The sequence below is a fragment of the Apaloderma vittatum genome, unplaced genomic scaffold (assembly GCF_000703405.1).
Source record: "Apaloderma vittatum isolate BGI_N311 unplaced genomic scaffold, ASM70340v1 scaffold36520, whole genome shotgun sequence".
NCBI lineage: Eukaryota > Metazoa > Chordata > Aves > Trogoniformes > Trogonidae > Apaloderma > Apaloderma vittatum.
Window position 1 is genome coordinate 24,829 of NW_009693566.1, and position 15,193 is coordinate 40,021.

General features: G+C 42.7%; 1 protein-coding gene across 1 annotated transcript in view; it reads left to right on the plus strand.

Moving 5' to 3' along the window:
* ABCC3 (ATP-binding cassette, sub-family C (CFTR/MRP), member 3) overlaps positions 1 to 15,193 on the plus strand; it is a 32,812-nt gene that overhangs the window by 12,630 nt on the left and 4,989 nt on the right. The window contains exons 8-24 of the mRNA XM_009879197.1: positions 13 to 190; positions 737 to 898; positions 1,975 to 2,067; positions 3,427 to 3,630; positions 4,853 to 4,999; positions 5,382 to 5,469; positions 6,441 to 6,507; positions 7,134 to 7,260; positions 7,608 to 7,784; positions 8,613 to 8,780; positions 9,507 to 9,690; positions 10,605 to 10,710; positions 11,349 to 11,502; positions 12,855 to 13,062; positions 13,647 to 13,957; positions 14,682 to 14,881; positions 14,977 to 15,103. Of these exons, the coding sequence (XP_009877499.1) occupies positions 13 to 190; positions 737 to 898; positions 1,975 to 2,067; positions 3,427 to 3,630; positions 4,853 to 4,999; positions 5,382 to 5,469; positions 6,441 to 6,507; positions 7,134 to 7,260; positions 7,608 to 7,784; positions 8,613 to 8,780; positions 9,507 to 9,690; positions 10,605 to 10,710; positions 11,349 to 11,502; positions 12,855 to 13,062; positions 13,647 to 13,957; positions 14,682 to 14,881; positions 14,977 to 15,103 (2,701 nt within the window). The remainder of the gene's footprint in view (positions 1 to 12; positions 191 to 736; positions 899 to 1,974; positions 2,068 to 3,426; positions 3,631 to 4,852; positions 5,000 to 5,381; positions 5,470 to 6,440; positions 6,508 to 7,133; positions 7,261 to 7,607; positions 7,785 to 8,612; positions 8,781 to 9,506; positions 9,691 to 10,604; positions 10,711 to 11,348; positions 11,503 to 12,854; positions 13,063 to 13,646; positions 13,958 to 14,681; positions 14,882 to 14,976; positions 15,104 to 15,193) is intronic.

A 15,193-nucleotide genomic window follows, 5' to 3' on the forward strand; every position in this document is an offset into this window, starting at 1 on the left:
TCTGAAAAACAGTGCATTAATCGGCTTCATTAAGAACAAAGATGCCCCAGCCTGGTGGGGATTTTCGATTGCAGCTTTGATGTTTGTCTGTGCTGTGCTGCAGACACTCGCAGTTCACCAGCATTTCCAGTACTGCTTTGTTACTGGGATGAGGCTGAGAACTGGGATCACTGGAGTCATATACCGCAAGGTAAGACTGGAAGCATTTCATGGGCTGGAACACCAGTGTGTAGCCAAGCAAGTGGCCTCAGCTCTCAAATACTCAGGGAAGAGCAGGCGTATTGAATAAGAATAGCCTCCCGGAATATAAAACATTGGGGGTTTGGTGAGTTTTTGTGAGTACCACTATCACACTTTACAGAAGTTTCTAGCAATCAGCAAATTAATGGGGGCGTACTGGTAGGTCACGGGACGTATCAAAGGCAAACATTGGTTCACTTTAAGTGTTTGGAAGAGAGATCCAGGAGAATAGTCTGTTTATGTTGTGAGTTGATTAGATGCAACTAGATTTTCTTCAGAATGCTACGTACTGCTTGGGATGGAGGTGCTCACAAGTAAACCATTTCATGAAGTCTTGTTCTTTGGAGACTAGGAACTGATGTAGGTGTGAATTATTTTCTCCTTGTTGGAGAAGCAAATTCTCTAGGAGTGTCTTGTTTTGCTAATAATTGAGGATTTCCTCTCTGTGTTCCTCCACACAAGACTGTGAATCCACTGAATGTCTCTGATTTCTCAGTCCTTAGTCATCACAAACTCAGCAAAGCGCTCATCTACTGTTGGAGAAATTGTCAACTTGATGTCAGTGGATGCCCAACGTTTCATGGACCTGATGATTTTCCTGAACATGCTGTGGTCTGCACCACTCCAGATATTTTTAGCTTTGTGTTTCCTCTGGCAGGTACAGACATTGTCACATTTTTTCAGAATTCATCTAAATGATGTGCAAGCTTGTAATTTGTTATTAATTTGACCCACCACTGTTTTTTTAGAAACTTACTTTTCTGCCTTGTAGTAAAATAGCTTTTACTGATGTACATGATCAATTAATCTCTCAATTATTTTGTTCAGCTGGTAGGCAAGATAAGGCATCTGAAGCAAAAGACAGCCTTTATGTTTCATCTGTCCCTACCATGCTTTGATAGGATCAGCTTTGGACTCAACACAGTGTTCGCTGTAGATGACATGAATAAGAACTTGAGGGAAATGGTTTAAAAAGCAGCCAAACAACAACAACAGAAGACCCTGGACATAGGAAATATAAGCCATGTGTAAACATTGTATCATGCCGTATAAAGTTCTGTGCAAGTCAACATGAAACAAATGTCACCTGGAATAACCATAAAAAAATTATGCTTTGCTACAGTGAAACTGCTTCTGGTTTATTCCACATTCATCCTGAGCACTGATTTTCATCCTTAAAATGTTTCTATGCAATTAATCTGTTTTATTGCATAAAACGGTAGCACCAACTTAGCCATATTGATTTAGACTTGAAAGCCATTAGGTCTCAGCAGCTTTTATGAGTTATTGCTCCACTGGTAAGCTGAACTCTGGTAACTAGCAGTTTCTACACTTTTACTCGCATTAAGGGTACTGGGTTAATTCAATAATTACAGTTCCCTAGGTCAGGGAGAAGTCAATGGAAAAATTCCTTCTCTGTGGCTTATTTGTTCTTTTTCTGTACTTGTATTAGTTCAAACTTACTTTCCCCTCCTGCTGGGAACCACCTAGCAGGTAAATCAGAAAGCTCTCTGCTATCACTGCTACGAACTTAATGATGGTTCAAGGTGGATGCTGTCCTATTTTGCTGTCTCCTCCTCATAGTTCTCTGGAACCAGAACACTTCCCTGGGAGGAGTTTGTCTGTACAAAACATCCATTTCTGTTTCTATAATCTATGGTTATTTTAATGGTCACTGTAGGGAACAGCAGCACTTGGGTACGACAACAACTTACTTTTTTTCTTTCCATCAAGGAATTAGGGGCCTCTGTGCTGGCAGGAGTTGCTGTGATGGTTTTACTTGTCCCATTTAATTCTGCAATAGCAATGAAAACCAGAGCATTCCAGGTAAGGCACGGGCAGAAAAAGTGAATTATCTGAAGTGGGAGCTGTGCTATGTCAGTGGTTGTCTTGACCATTGATGAGCTGCCATTTGCACCAATTTACTTACGAGTGAGATTGTACTGATATATTTAATGACTGTATTTACTCGGGTAGTTTTTCCATAGTGAATTGAAAGCTGTTTAAGGGAAAGGTGTGGGATTGAGTCAGTGACTCTGGAGAAGCTTTTGGGATTAGCGACAAGTTTCTTTGTCTCCATATCCCTTCACCTGGTAGCTGCTTCTAGGTGTGCCTAGAGAAAAGGTAAATAAATGCAGTTCTTTAAGCTGTGAATGTCTGTTTTCAGAGATGGGAACTGAAACCTGGAGCTTGTATCTTATTCTAGTAGTTGGTGTTGACTTTCCCTTCGAGTGAGCTGGGCTAAATTTGAATTATTATCTTAAAGTAAAAGGATCCTTTATTCCTTTCTTTGTAGTCTTAGTCGTCTCTAGGCAAGGAAGGCTGAAAAAAACAATAGAATAGTGCCCTCTGGCTTTGTGCTAGGAAAAAAATCTGAAGTGGCGTGTGCTATGTGACCTATCAGAGACTGTTTGGAAGATTTTAAAAAAAATAAAATCAAGTTCTTGATGTAACAAAGGTAAGGGTTGGAAAATGAATGCAAATTGTGACATTTAAGCACAGCCTTGGTAACAGAGTGGTATTACTACATGCCTTAAAGAGACAGCCAGACTTCCCAGTAAATCACTTGGATGCTGATGTGTTAGTATTAACATTCCTTTTCTCCCTTGCCCATTGTAAGATGCTCAGAGCTGCATAATTTGGGGTATGTGTGTGCGTTTGAGCGCAGTTTTTCATTTTATCTACACCACTGAGCAGGGTGGGGTTTTTGTGTGTTTCTTTTTTGTTTGGTTTGGGGTTTTTTTTACATAACTGAATGAAGCACTGTTTTCTAGTCCATAGGGAAAAAAAAAAAAAAAAGAACAAAATTAAACTAGAAGTAACCACAATTTTCAAGGGACGCCCTAAGAAATACAACTCTACATATCAGGAAAAAAAAAAATCTCAAAAAATCAAAGGAAGAAGTAGGGTAGTATTTTTGTGAAGTGCTTGAATCTTTCTTTAAGGTGGTTTTGAAAACGTGACCCCTAACGGTGAAGATGAGTGGAAAGCCGTTTTCTTTGATTTTCTTTGGAAGCATGGGCTCGCACAGGAAGCTTACTGATAACAGTCTGGTTCTCTTTAATTACCTTTTGCATCCTCTTTAGAATTAGCCTGAGGACCATCACAGCTGTGAGAAAACATGTTGAAAGCTCTTTTCTTGTCGTTCCTGTGACACGCTGTCTCCTATGTTTACTAATAACCTAGGTGGAACAAATGCGATATAAAGACTCCCGCATTAAATTAATGAATGAGATTCTGGGAGGCATAAAAGTGCTGAAGCTGTATGCCTGGGAACCATCGTTTTCAGAAAAAGTGTTGGAGATACGAAAGAATGAGCTGCGAGTTTTGAAAAAATCTGCTTATCTCAATTCTGTGTCCACCGTTGCATGGATCAGTGCACCATTCCTGGTAAATTGAATTTGCATGACTTTCTAAGCTGTACAAGTACATCCTTGACAGATAAGTGTGAGGCTTTCTGCTTGCTAAATGTACATAGGAATAAAATGTAAATACTTAAAAAAAAAATAATACTCACATGCTTTGAAGCAAAGTTCCCTCTTCTCCAGAGCCTTTTTGTTAATCGGTATTAAAGTATTTCTTGATAAAGCCTGCCAGTGGAAGCTGGGAATAGCTGTCTCGGGAGAATTTCCAACCACTTCAAAGTACTTCCCATAACAAATTGAAACTAGAATTTGAAACCTCAGAGATATTTGTGAATAGCAAAAATAGCAAAAGAAGAATTTAATTGAGTCAGTCAGGACAACATCTGTCTTAAGTTCTCGTTTTTACCTTTTGTGTTATGGTGTTCTGCTCGTTTCAGTGGGAGAGGTTGTTCAATTATCCTGCAACCTAAAAAAGAGATTAATCTAATGTAAAAAGTAAAGCCCAAATGATACATTGCCAATTCTGAAATGCTTTTTCCTCAGTTTTCTCCTTCCCTCTATTTTCCACTTCATTGCACCGTCATCCCTTTTGCAGAAAGGGTTTTGGTGAATAAAAACATTCAGATAAGCGCTGTGTCAAAAACATTCCTAGCCAACTGTTCTCGAGATCAAAGGCCCAACCTTAAGAAATATTCTTAACGGCCTCAAGATCCTGCCTCTTTCATGTTCCCTTAAAGTTAATGCACTTCCTTAAATGCAGGCTCCCAGTCCTGCTCACTGTTAGTTTACTGAGTAGGAGGGTCCCTCCAGAGTGGCTGGTCCCTGTCCTACAGTGAAGCAGCAAATAACTTGGATTTTACTCCCTTTCCCTAAAAGTCTTGTTTGCTTAGCCTGCAGTTTACGATGGGAAAATTGGGTTGAGTGGAGTTGGAAATGCAGCCAAATTGCAGCCAGATAACCACTTCTCATTTTTATTTACTCGGGTTCTATCGTCTTGAATCTCCCAGCTCAACTGAACGTGGCCGTTGGTAATCTGAAGGTGACTCTATTCCACGTGCCCTTTTTTCTGTCCATGTGTTCGTAATGACTTGTCATCCTTACAGCATGTTAAAAAGGTCAGAAGTGGAGAATTTGCCCAGTTTTGGTTTTGGTGCTTTTATCTCAAATATGCCTACGAGTCTTGACTGCTTTTTAAAATGTCGAAATATTGCATCTGACTCACAGTAAACTCGCTTTCTGACTTTCAGGTATCATTGACGACGTTTGCTGTGTATGTCTCGGTGGGTGAGAAGAATGTCCTGGATGCAGAAAAGGCTTTTGTCTCCCTTTCCTTGTTTAATATCTTAAAGTTTCCCCTCAGTATGCTTCCACAAGTCATTAGCAGCATTGTGCAGGTAAGGAGAATCTAGTGCACAAGTTGTTTTGAACAAAAAGAGCCGCGGATGTCCCTGGTTTCTGGAATGCAGAGATGCCTTGCATCTGCCTGTTAGCTGATTTTCTTTCTAATATCTTTTCTCTCCTGCTGCCCTGTGTTGGCAAGCCTGACATCTTCTGAGGAAGCTCATCTGTGTGAATTCTGCATCACTTGGATGAACTCAGCTTGGTCTGAGAAATTTCACAGTTAAATGCTTGAATTTCAGCATAAGGCTGATGGCAGAGAAAAAAAATGAGTCGCTGTTCAGGCTTAAGCCATTCTGCATGCTTTCTTTTTTAGTAGTAAGAACATTAAGTCCCCATTAAAAGAACGATAAAATAATGCTGCGCTTTTTTTCTTAGACAAGTGTTTCTCTAAAGAGAATTCAGCAGTTCCTGAGTCATGATGAACTTGATCCAAATTGTGTGGAAACGAAAGTGATTGCACCAGGTAAAGACATCAGTACTTATCTAAACTATGCTAATACAACAAGCATCATGTGTTTGTTTTGGACTGGTAGAGTTATGAAAAGAAATGAAAGGAAAATAACAATAATAATCTTTGTTTAAAAAAAAGAAGAAGCTGCTGCTTTGAAATGTATATGTTTATTGTTCAGGCTGTGTGCAAATTACAAAAGCTTCTGGCTATGTTTTTGGGCTTTGAGCTGAGTTATTGGGCCTGGGATTGCATCTGCAGCGTTTTGGACGCTGACAGCACTGAATAATGAAATGCATCCACTTACTGGGGGCAACAAGACCTGCTCAAACCTTTCTCACTGCACAAATGCTCAGGAATGTTGTTTTGATGTCTTCTGTTGGAAACAGTAATCCAAAACAAATGAGAAAGCCAGGTGGTCTCAAAACTTGTGTTTTGTCGTGTCCTGCATTTTGGTGATGCTGCAGTTTGAAACTTCTCTGGTGTGTGATGAGGCAGACAGAGGAGGAGGAGGAGGATGGCTGTGTGGTGGCTCTCATGAGATTGCTGTTAAACACCACCCACCAGGAGATAAAGAAAGCCGGGCAGAAGCAAATTTAATCTGATAGACTGAATCAACAGCGCGCAGTGGTCTCCTCCAGACTTGAAAGTGGTTTCTTGAGTAAAGTTGTGGTAGCAGTTGCATGGGGATTCTGAGCAGCAAATGTCAGGATGGCCCTCGCTAGGGCAGGGTGAAGCAGGACAGCTTTTCAGCCCCAGAGGTCTGTAAGCTCAAGGTCTACAGCTTAAGCTGCAATCAGTTACTTTTACTATGGACAAGCCTGTCTTGTGACCCACAGTCATGAGACTCTGCTTCCCAGGCCTTTAGAAAAGGGAACTGCAATGTACATGAAACACCCATGAATAAAGATTCCTCTGTCTGCCAGTCCCTCGACTGTGCTGTTCTCTGTCCTACATTTCCCTATTGTTGTGTTTTTGTCACCCAGGCAGTGCCATCAGTGTAACAAATGCGGCGTTCAGCTGGGGAAAGGAGCTGAAGCCATCTCTGAAAGAGTAAGATTTCTTTACGCAATTGCAATACAACATCTACCTGTTTCCTGGTTTCTGGCTCCTGGGAGATCTGTTTGAAAGGTGTCTAGTGATATCTGCAAGCTCACTTCTGGAAAGGGTTGTTTCCACACATCCTATATGTGCATGTCTTCTGCCTCTAAAACAACGAGCTGATCCTTCTGCCTCGTAGTGTTTAGGCTTTACAGAGCAGTGCTGTAAGTCTTTGACAGCACAGTGATCTCGGGTTTAAAATCAAAACCCAAAAGGCTCCTGGAAGATTGTCTGCTTTCAAAATGCTTCTTAACCCTGTTTTACTTGCTGATGGACCAGTATGGGGGTCTAAGAAGACCCCAGCAAGGGGTCTAAGAAGTCTTTCTGCCAATGCTACTGATTTGATGACCAGCAAGATAGATTAGTGCTGGGTTTCCATTTACTCCTACAGTTCTGATTAAAGTTGATTGTACACAAGAAAGGGAGGAGAAGACCAGTGCCCAGGCTATGCTTGCTATATCCAGCCAGGCTGAGGTCAGGCTGGTTTTTGTCACTGTGTATTTCAGCCCTGGTTTAAAGACCCATAATGTCTGTAGTAAGCTAGTGTTTAATTAATTTCCAGCCTGTTTCCTCCACAGTATAAATCTCTTGGTCCCAAGTGGCGCTTTGGTTGCCGTTGTTGGCCATGTTGGCTGCGGGAAGTCTTCTCTGGTGTCTGCTCTCCTGGGTGAAATGGAAAAGCTGGAAGGAGAAGTGGCTGTGAAGGTTGGTATTGTTTATGATGCCATTTAATGATGGTAGGGAAATGTGCTGCTTATGCCTGCCATTCATGATAACGTACATCAGGCTGGAGAGGGAATTCTGTTTGCTCCTATGCCAGCCTGTCTGCATGTTTATTTGGGTTTTGCCAACACCTGTTCAGTTGTGTTTTATATAAAATAGCTCTCCTGATTCTACTGACTCTACATCATCAGGTAGTGCACTGTGTGCATAATATGATTGTGTATCGAACAGGAGCTCTCTCTGTGCGTTGCAGGTTCTAGTCAGAGCTGTAAGCATGAACTGCAGCTTGTTAGAACTCAGAGGTTTCCTTTCTTCCCTCCTTGTTCAAGGGTTCTGTGGCTTATGTGCCTCAACAAGCTTGGATCCAGAATGCCACACTGAAAGATAACATTTTGTTTGGCCAAGCTCTTAATGAACAGAAATACCAAAGTGTCCTGGAGGTCTGTGCTTTAAAAACTGACCTGGAAGTTCTGCCAGGAGGAGATCGAACTGAGATTGGAGAGAAGGTAATTTTATTTTTCTCAGGTGAGATATGTTTGGTGATTCCTGTTCTGCCTAGCTAGAGAGAGATTGCTGGAAAATCAGCACTACAGCTACAATCACCACCGAAACATGCAGGGCAGTTTTGCGGAAGGCGATTGGGCTTAAACTTGCTCCAAACTTCAAGCGTGTGTTTGTACTGCGATGTGTAGTTGCACATCTAGCTTTGGATGATCAGAGCATCCTCTGTTTGTTACCCAATTCTAAAAGTGCATTTGTCCAGAATACTTAAAGTCCTTCCTTCTCCTGTAGGGATAAAAAGGGAGGGAACATATGGTGTGTGTCAAGTGAAAAAGTGATGTGATCATCCCTTAACACCTCATTTTGATGAGAAACTTTTACATCGGTGATTACCAACAAAGGTTGTTTTTTTTTTTAACATAGGCCACTAAATTTGAGATGGATGGTATGAAGTGGGGTGGAGATGTGAATTTATATGTAAGATGAGAGCTGTGGAAGATGTTCCAGGTGCTGCTTTGAATGTTTGCATTTTACATCCTGGTTGACTGTCTTAATTTTAATAGTTTTGCATTTTACCAGCTCCCTTTAGGAGCTTACTAAGCAAGAGGCTTACTCCCTCTCCAGATTGCTGGGTGAGTGGAAGTTTGGCAGTGAGCAAACAGATTTAGAGGCGGTTCTGTTCCTGTCTCTGGCTCGGAGTTCGTTATTCTCTTCAGCGTCTCATGTTTCAATTTAGCATCCGTGTGTTTGACTGGGTGAGAGCCATAAAAAGTCATAGCTGCTGCTGGAACAGAATTGTGTGCTATGTTTTGTTCTCTCCTCTTGCCTTTCAGGGCATCAACCTCTCAGGTGGCCAGAGGCAGCGCGTGAGCCTCGCTCGGGCGGTGTACAGCAACTCGGACATTTACCTGTTAGATGATCCTCTTTCTGCTGTGGACTCGCACGTTGCAAAGCACATCTTTGACAAAGTTATTGGCCCAGATGGGGCACTTAAAGGGAAAGTAAGCTGGCGTTTGGATCCTCTTAAAAATGCACACCAACTCAGAAACACTGATGGGGAACAGGGAAGCTATTTCGCCACCGAGGCTCGAGTGCTGAATCATTCCTGATTTTCTGTGCTAAATTGGCAACATGGGCACCTTTTCCCCACAGCACAGCGAGCTGCTATCCCGGCATGCCCAGAAGTGATGTGATCTACTTCAGAACGTGTAGAGGCAGAAACCTGCTCTGTCTTTTCAAATCCCTGCTATGAGATCTCCAAAACCAAGACCTTTGCAGAAACCTGTAAAGGTTGTCAGCTTAATATTGCTTGTTGTTACTCGGAGGCAGTGCAGGGAGGAAGTTGTAACAGCTTCCTGATTTTCCGGAGGTCTTTGGCAGTGTGCAGCCAAACTGCAACCTCTTTGCTTCCACTTCTACTCCTGTTACGATCTTCTCACACTATCTTAGAGGTCAAAGGGGAAGGGCTGCAAAGAAAATCATCACAAGGGAAAGGGGGAATGGTAATTCAGTTGGTTTACTTCCCTCTGTGGCTGTGTAGTAGGAAGCCCAGTAAGTTCATGTGCAGATTTCCCAACTAATTTAGCTAATAAAGACAGTCTATTTCCTCAGGAATTTCACTCTCTGTCCCAAAAATGTGGCAGTGTTTGGCTTGCTGGGTAGGGTTTGTCCCCACAGTGACAACTGAGAGATGGGGGGGGGTGTTCTTTTCTTTTTTTCCTATCCAGACCCGAATTCTGGTGACCCACAGCATCAGCTTCCTGCCTCAGGTAGACCATATAGTTGTCCTGGTAGATGGCAAAATCTCTGAAATGGGATCTTACCAAGACCTTCTGAAACAAAACAAGGCTTTTGCAGAATTCCTGCGAAATTATGCACTTGATGACGACATCGCAGAGGATGAACCAACAAGTACAGTACTGCTTTTTCTTAAAATGCATTTTTCTGTCAACGAGATTACAGATATTTTTCTCTGTCTAAAGTGTTCCCTGCTTCTTCATGACAGCCTGGCATTTGCCATTCTGTACTACCACGAAAATTATTGTCTGTGACCCTCTCAGTATTATTGATAAATGCTTTCAGAAGTTTGTTTCAAAATTTCATGTGGCTTGTCTTAGGGAAAAAGCAATCCTTGTGTTAGAAATTATTTTAAAGTTGGGAATTTATTTTACAATTAGCAAGGTCAAGCTCAGCAGGAAACTGGAGTAGGCAGGAACAAACTGGGCTTGCTATCAAAGGGGGTACCCAGAGTCTGGTGGTTTTACTCTTTTTATATGTTGTAGTTTTTTTCATGTAGCAAAGTTGAAAAGACATTTTAATCTTGGGGTACTTTTCAGCTTGGTTTGACGATAAAATTATAGAAGATTAAAGCATTTTGGTAGATGTTTCTTCTGTTCCCAAGCTCTTTGATTGCAACACTGCTCCTCTCCAGACAGGCTGAGAGGAACATGCGTGACATCTTTGAGCAGGAGCAGAGGCTTGCAGTAGTTTCTGATATGATTCTCCCATCCCATAATCATGCCTAGAGCATTGCCCTATAAGTAAATTTAACTAGAGCCAGTTGTAACACTGTTGCTTAACGTTTCTGATGCACAACAGGAATGTGATGTAAATGCATCTGGCAGCCAATGAGCCTTAAAAGATCTCTGCAACTCAGTTAGCAGCAGTGATGCACAGAAGGGATGTAAGCAGAACTATGGGGGAGTTCATGCGCTGTGATTTTGCTGCCTGGTATTGCTTTTAGGGCTTTTGCTTTCTATAGCCACGTTTTTCTGTGCTTTCTGCTGTATTCAGCAGAAAACCTGAGGTGTGATCTTGTCTTGCAGTGCTGGAGGATGAAGAAGTCCTGCTAGCTGAAGACACCCTCAGCATCCACACCGATCTGGCAGATAATGAACCAGTGACGAATGAGGTCCGCAAGCAGTTTCTTAGGTAAACGCGTGTTTATAGTCTGGCTCGGGGATGAAACACAACTGAAAGATGTCAGTCACATACTACTTCTCAGTCTGGGCTTTAGTCTCCATAGTTTCCTCTTGTAGAGTAAGTAGTTCAGTGCCCTTTTGAAAATAAACATAGAGGAACATGCGAAGAAGACCCAACACCTGTTCCTGCAGCCCTCGCTTTAATCGGAACTGAACCAATTTTTTAAAGCGACTCTCTGGTCCTCAGGTAGTGCCACCGTGTGTGTTTACCCACACGGCACTAAGCTGCTCCCAGCTGTGTGATAAAGAAACCCTTTGCATGGCCCCTTTCCATTGGGAATCTTGGAAATCTTTAAAAGTTTTTGTAACCATACCCGCAGGTGCTGTTGATGTGAATTCAGGGAAGCTCGGGGATGTGTCTTGCAGGGAAGCCTCTAAAGGCCTTTGCCCAGTCTGTGTTAGGTACCAGTTTTCTGGCATCGCTGAACATTCGGAGAGGTGGCACAAGCCGGCAGAGCTGTGAACAAGGCTGGCAGGGGAGCTCGGCGGAAGAACTGGGAATAAATCCAATCTGCTGCATCCCAGTCTTGCCTCAGCACTGCCACAATATGCCCTTTTTCTCCTAATGACTCTTTTTGTTTTGACTAGGCAACTTAGTGTAATATCTTCTGAGGGAGGAGAATGTCCCAACAAAATGTCAACGAAACGAAAAGTCTGTGAAAAGAAGCCAGCAGAGCCTCCTCTGCCAAGAAAAAATCCTAACGAGAAACTTATTCAGGCTGAAACCACTGAAACGGGAACGGTATGGTTTGATTCCCCCCTCCCTTTTTTTTCCTGTTTGAAAATTTTTCTTTTTATATTTGATTCTGCTCTGTTAAAAGATCTGTTAAAATCATGGCTGCAGGCATTAATGTGGTGACCGCTGATCATTCAAATTTGGGCTTTTGGCAGGGGTTTCCACACCTGGCAGGGAATATGTACTTAAAGAAAAAAAAAAAATTAAAATCTCTTCCAGCTCTTGTCAGTCACTTGATACCACGTAGCACTGCGCTCCATCAACCCTGCCTTTGCGCTGCAGAGCTTTCAGCACTGTTGGTTTTTAAACTCTTTGGCTGCTGCTGAGTGGAGCTGCAGCCCTGGGTGTTTCGTGACTGCAGAGATGGGTGGTAGGAGCCAGCTGCCTGCCAGCGGGGCTGGTCTGCCTAAACGATACCTGCCACTCCCTCCTCGAGAGCCTTTTATGCTTATGGGTGCAGAAGGGCCAGGGTTGGAAATGGGAGCAGGGAAGAAAAGGAAGAAAGAGAAGTGGGAATAAAAAAGTAAAACAAAAGGCAGAAAGGAGCCGTGGATGGAATAGGAGTCTCGGGAGGTTTTGTCAAAGAAAGCCCCTTCCCTCCCCTTCAGAAGGCTCAGTGTGTCCTCTTTAGTCTGATGTACGTGGTCCATGGCGCAGACACGTAATTAACTGTTTCTGTGGATTATTTTAGCTTTCAGTGTCCCTAATTAACATTTGTTCTTTTAACTGTTCCTTCTTATGCTTTAGAAGCTGAGTTTTGTCCTCACTCTGTTTCTTTTTACTGCTCTGCCTCTTTGTACTACCTCAGAGACAGTGTCTTTACTTTTTGCCACAAGCATCATGTCTTTATATTCCTTTTGGGGTGCACCAGCATTTGGTACATCGTTTAAGCTGCTGTAAAGACACCTGAATGGAGGCATATTCAGCACTTTTCCTCAAATAGGCCATTTAAAGTAGTCCTGAGCTCGATATGCCTGCCAAATTGCTTCTTTTGCCTGAAAAACTTGGCTTCTGTTCTCGTTACCCATTCGTTGCTGCTATTTGATCAGTCTCTTTTCTTTTTTTTTTACCTCTCCCTTTCTGGCATAGTCTTCAGAACTAAAACCGCACGAAACTAATAAAATGTGGTTCCTCAAAATGGAGGAAGAGAGTATCACAGAAATTTCTGGCTTGTTTTGAAAGTCATTGCCGTGACATGGAGCTCAGGCAGAGGAACTGTGGGGTGTTAGAATTGGGGCAATTTTGAACTTAGCAGTTCCTCTGCAGAAGAATTTTTCTTTATTTCTTTTCCCTCTTATTCTGTCTGAACTCCTGATTGTGCAAGCTGTACAAACCAGCTTTGTTGTGTGATTTTGCAGGTGAAGCTGACAGTGTTCTGGCAATACATGAAGGCTGTTGGCCCTGTCATTTCTTTAGTGGTATGTCTCCTATACTGCTGTCAAAATGCTGCTGCCATTGGGGCCAACGTGTGGCTCAGCGACTGGACCAACGAGGCCGTGATAAACGGGACACAGCAGAACACAGCCATGCGCATCGGAGTCTATGCTGCCTTGGGCCTCTTGCAAGGTGAGACCAGATAAAATCACGATGTCTCAATGTTTAGGATGGATGTAGGTGGGAATCTACAGAAGGTGTAGATGGGAAAGCCTCGGCAGCAGTTGCTGATGGCCCAAAATTGCCCCCCAAGCCCTATCCTAAGCAAGGGAAGTAACATAACCTGGAGCTACAAAGTCTGAGCTCAGCCCAATGCTTTTTATTTTATTGTGAAGCTCTTGGAGGGGTTTGAATGGATGACGTGGAAGCTTGAGAGTTGGAGAGAAAAGACAAAAACTTAGGTGCAGAAGAGACTGAAGGGTTGGTGTGAAATTGTAGCATGAGGAGTCCATGGAGGCTTGCAGAAAGCAGGGGGAAGTGGTTGTGCACCTGTCTTACGTGCACAGCCTGGTGAAACCCTGCGGGACATGTTCCTGTGCCTCGGGCAGCAGCGACTGCAGCGCCGTGGTGCAAACATGTGCCGTACGAGAAGGGTGGACAGGGAATACAGTAAAGGGAAAAAAGGCTTGTAGCGCAACAGAAACTGCTGGGAGTCGAAGAGCTGTGAATCAGGAACATCATGCTCGCTGGTTAACGTGTCTCCTCTTACTTGTCAGCCCTCATCGTACTCATCTCTTCCTTCACCCTGGCCATGGGGGGCATCAACGCAGCTCGGACACTTCACGCTGCTCTTCTGGAGAACAAATTTCACACCCCACAGTCGTTCTACGACACGACGCCGACTGGCCGAATCATCAACCGCTTTTCGAAGGACATCTATGTGATCGATGAAGTCATCCCACAGACCATCCTGATGTTCCTTGGAACGCTCTTCACCTCTTTATCGACGACGATTGTAATTATAGCGAGTACTCCGCTCTTTGCTGTGGTTATAGTTCCACTTGCGATTCTGTACTTCTTTGTTCAGGTAACTGGAAAAATATCTGACTGCCATTGCAATGACTTATTCCATTGTTCATGTTTTGTTTAGGAAAAACCATGTGAGCGGGGGAGAAAATTGAAATATCTGAAGTAACTACGTTTTTGTGTAAACAAAACATTATTTACTTCTCTGAGAAAAAGAAAGATCCTGTGAAATGGGTTCATGAAATAAATAGACTTAACCTTTTTTTGGTTTTAAGTAATAACGAATAAGCCCACTGCTAGAGATAGAGCTGCAGCCCACTTTAATGTATTGAAGTGTGTATGTATTTGACATTGACAAGTTTTTAAGGCAGAGAGGAGTTAAAATGCTGAAAACAAAGAGCATCAATTTTACTGATTTCTGAGAAAAAAATGAAGCTTATATTACAGACCATAAATAGAGACCTGATAACAGAGGTGTGAATTCATGTTTCATTTTTTTGGAAGATGAGGCTTCTACAAATGGATTTATTTTTTCAGACTATATTACCTACATTTAAAGCGGCGTAGATAAATTCAGCTTGCAGTCTGCAGAAATTGCAGTTACCCAATGTAGAATGAAGCAAAGATAACTTTCTTGAAATTCTTCTTAACCGTAGGGAATGTTTTGGAGGGTTGAAGTGCATCGGTAACAATCTCCTTTAAATCCTTAATCTAAAAAATGCTTCACTGTTAATTAGAGGAGAAAGTGGTTCATGTACTGTTCAATTCTCTCCAAAAAAATGTAGCGGTTCTACATAGCTACCTCCCGCCAGCTGAAGCGCCTGGAGTCTGTGAGCAGATCTCCCATCTACTCACACTTCTCAGAAACAGTGTCGGGGGCCAGTGTCATCAGAGCCTACAGGCGAGTCAAGTCCTTCGTAGACATCAACGATCTGAAGATGGATGAAAACCAGAAGAGTTACTATCCCAACATAGTGTCAAACAGGTAAAAGGGCTTCTAAGCTCTTGTTCCCACTTTAGATAACCCTGTGTTTGCGTAACTGGTCCGAGCAACCCTTTACCACTCTGCCTTTGTACCAGGTGGCTGGGCATCCGAGTTGAGTTTGTGGGGAGCTGTATCGTCTTTTTTGCTGCCCTTTTTGCTGTGATTGGTAAAAACAATCTGAATGCAGGCTTGGTAGGACTTTCAGTATCTTACGCGTTGCAGGTACGTGTTAAAGCTTTCTGTTCGCTGGTGGGTTTGCATTTTTGTAGGTGGCATGGATATATTAGCAAGAATTTAAGTGCTTGTTAAAGC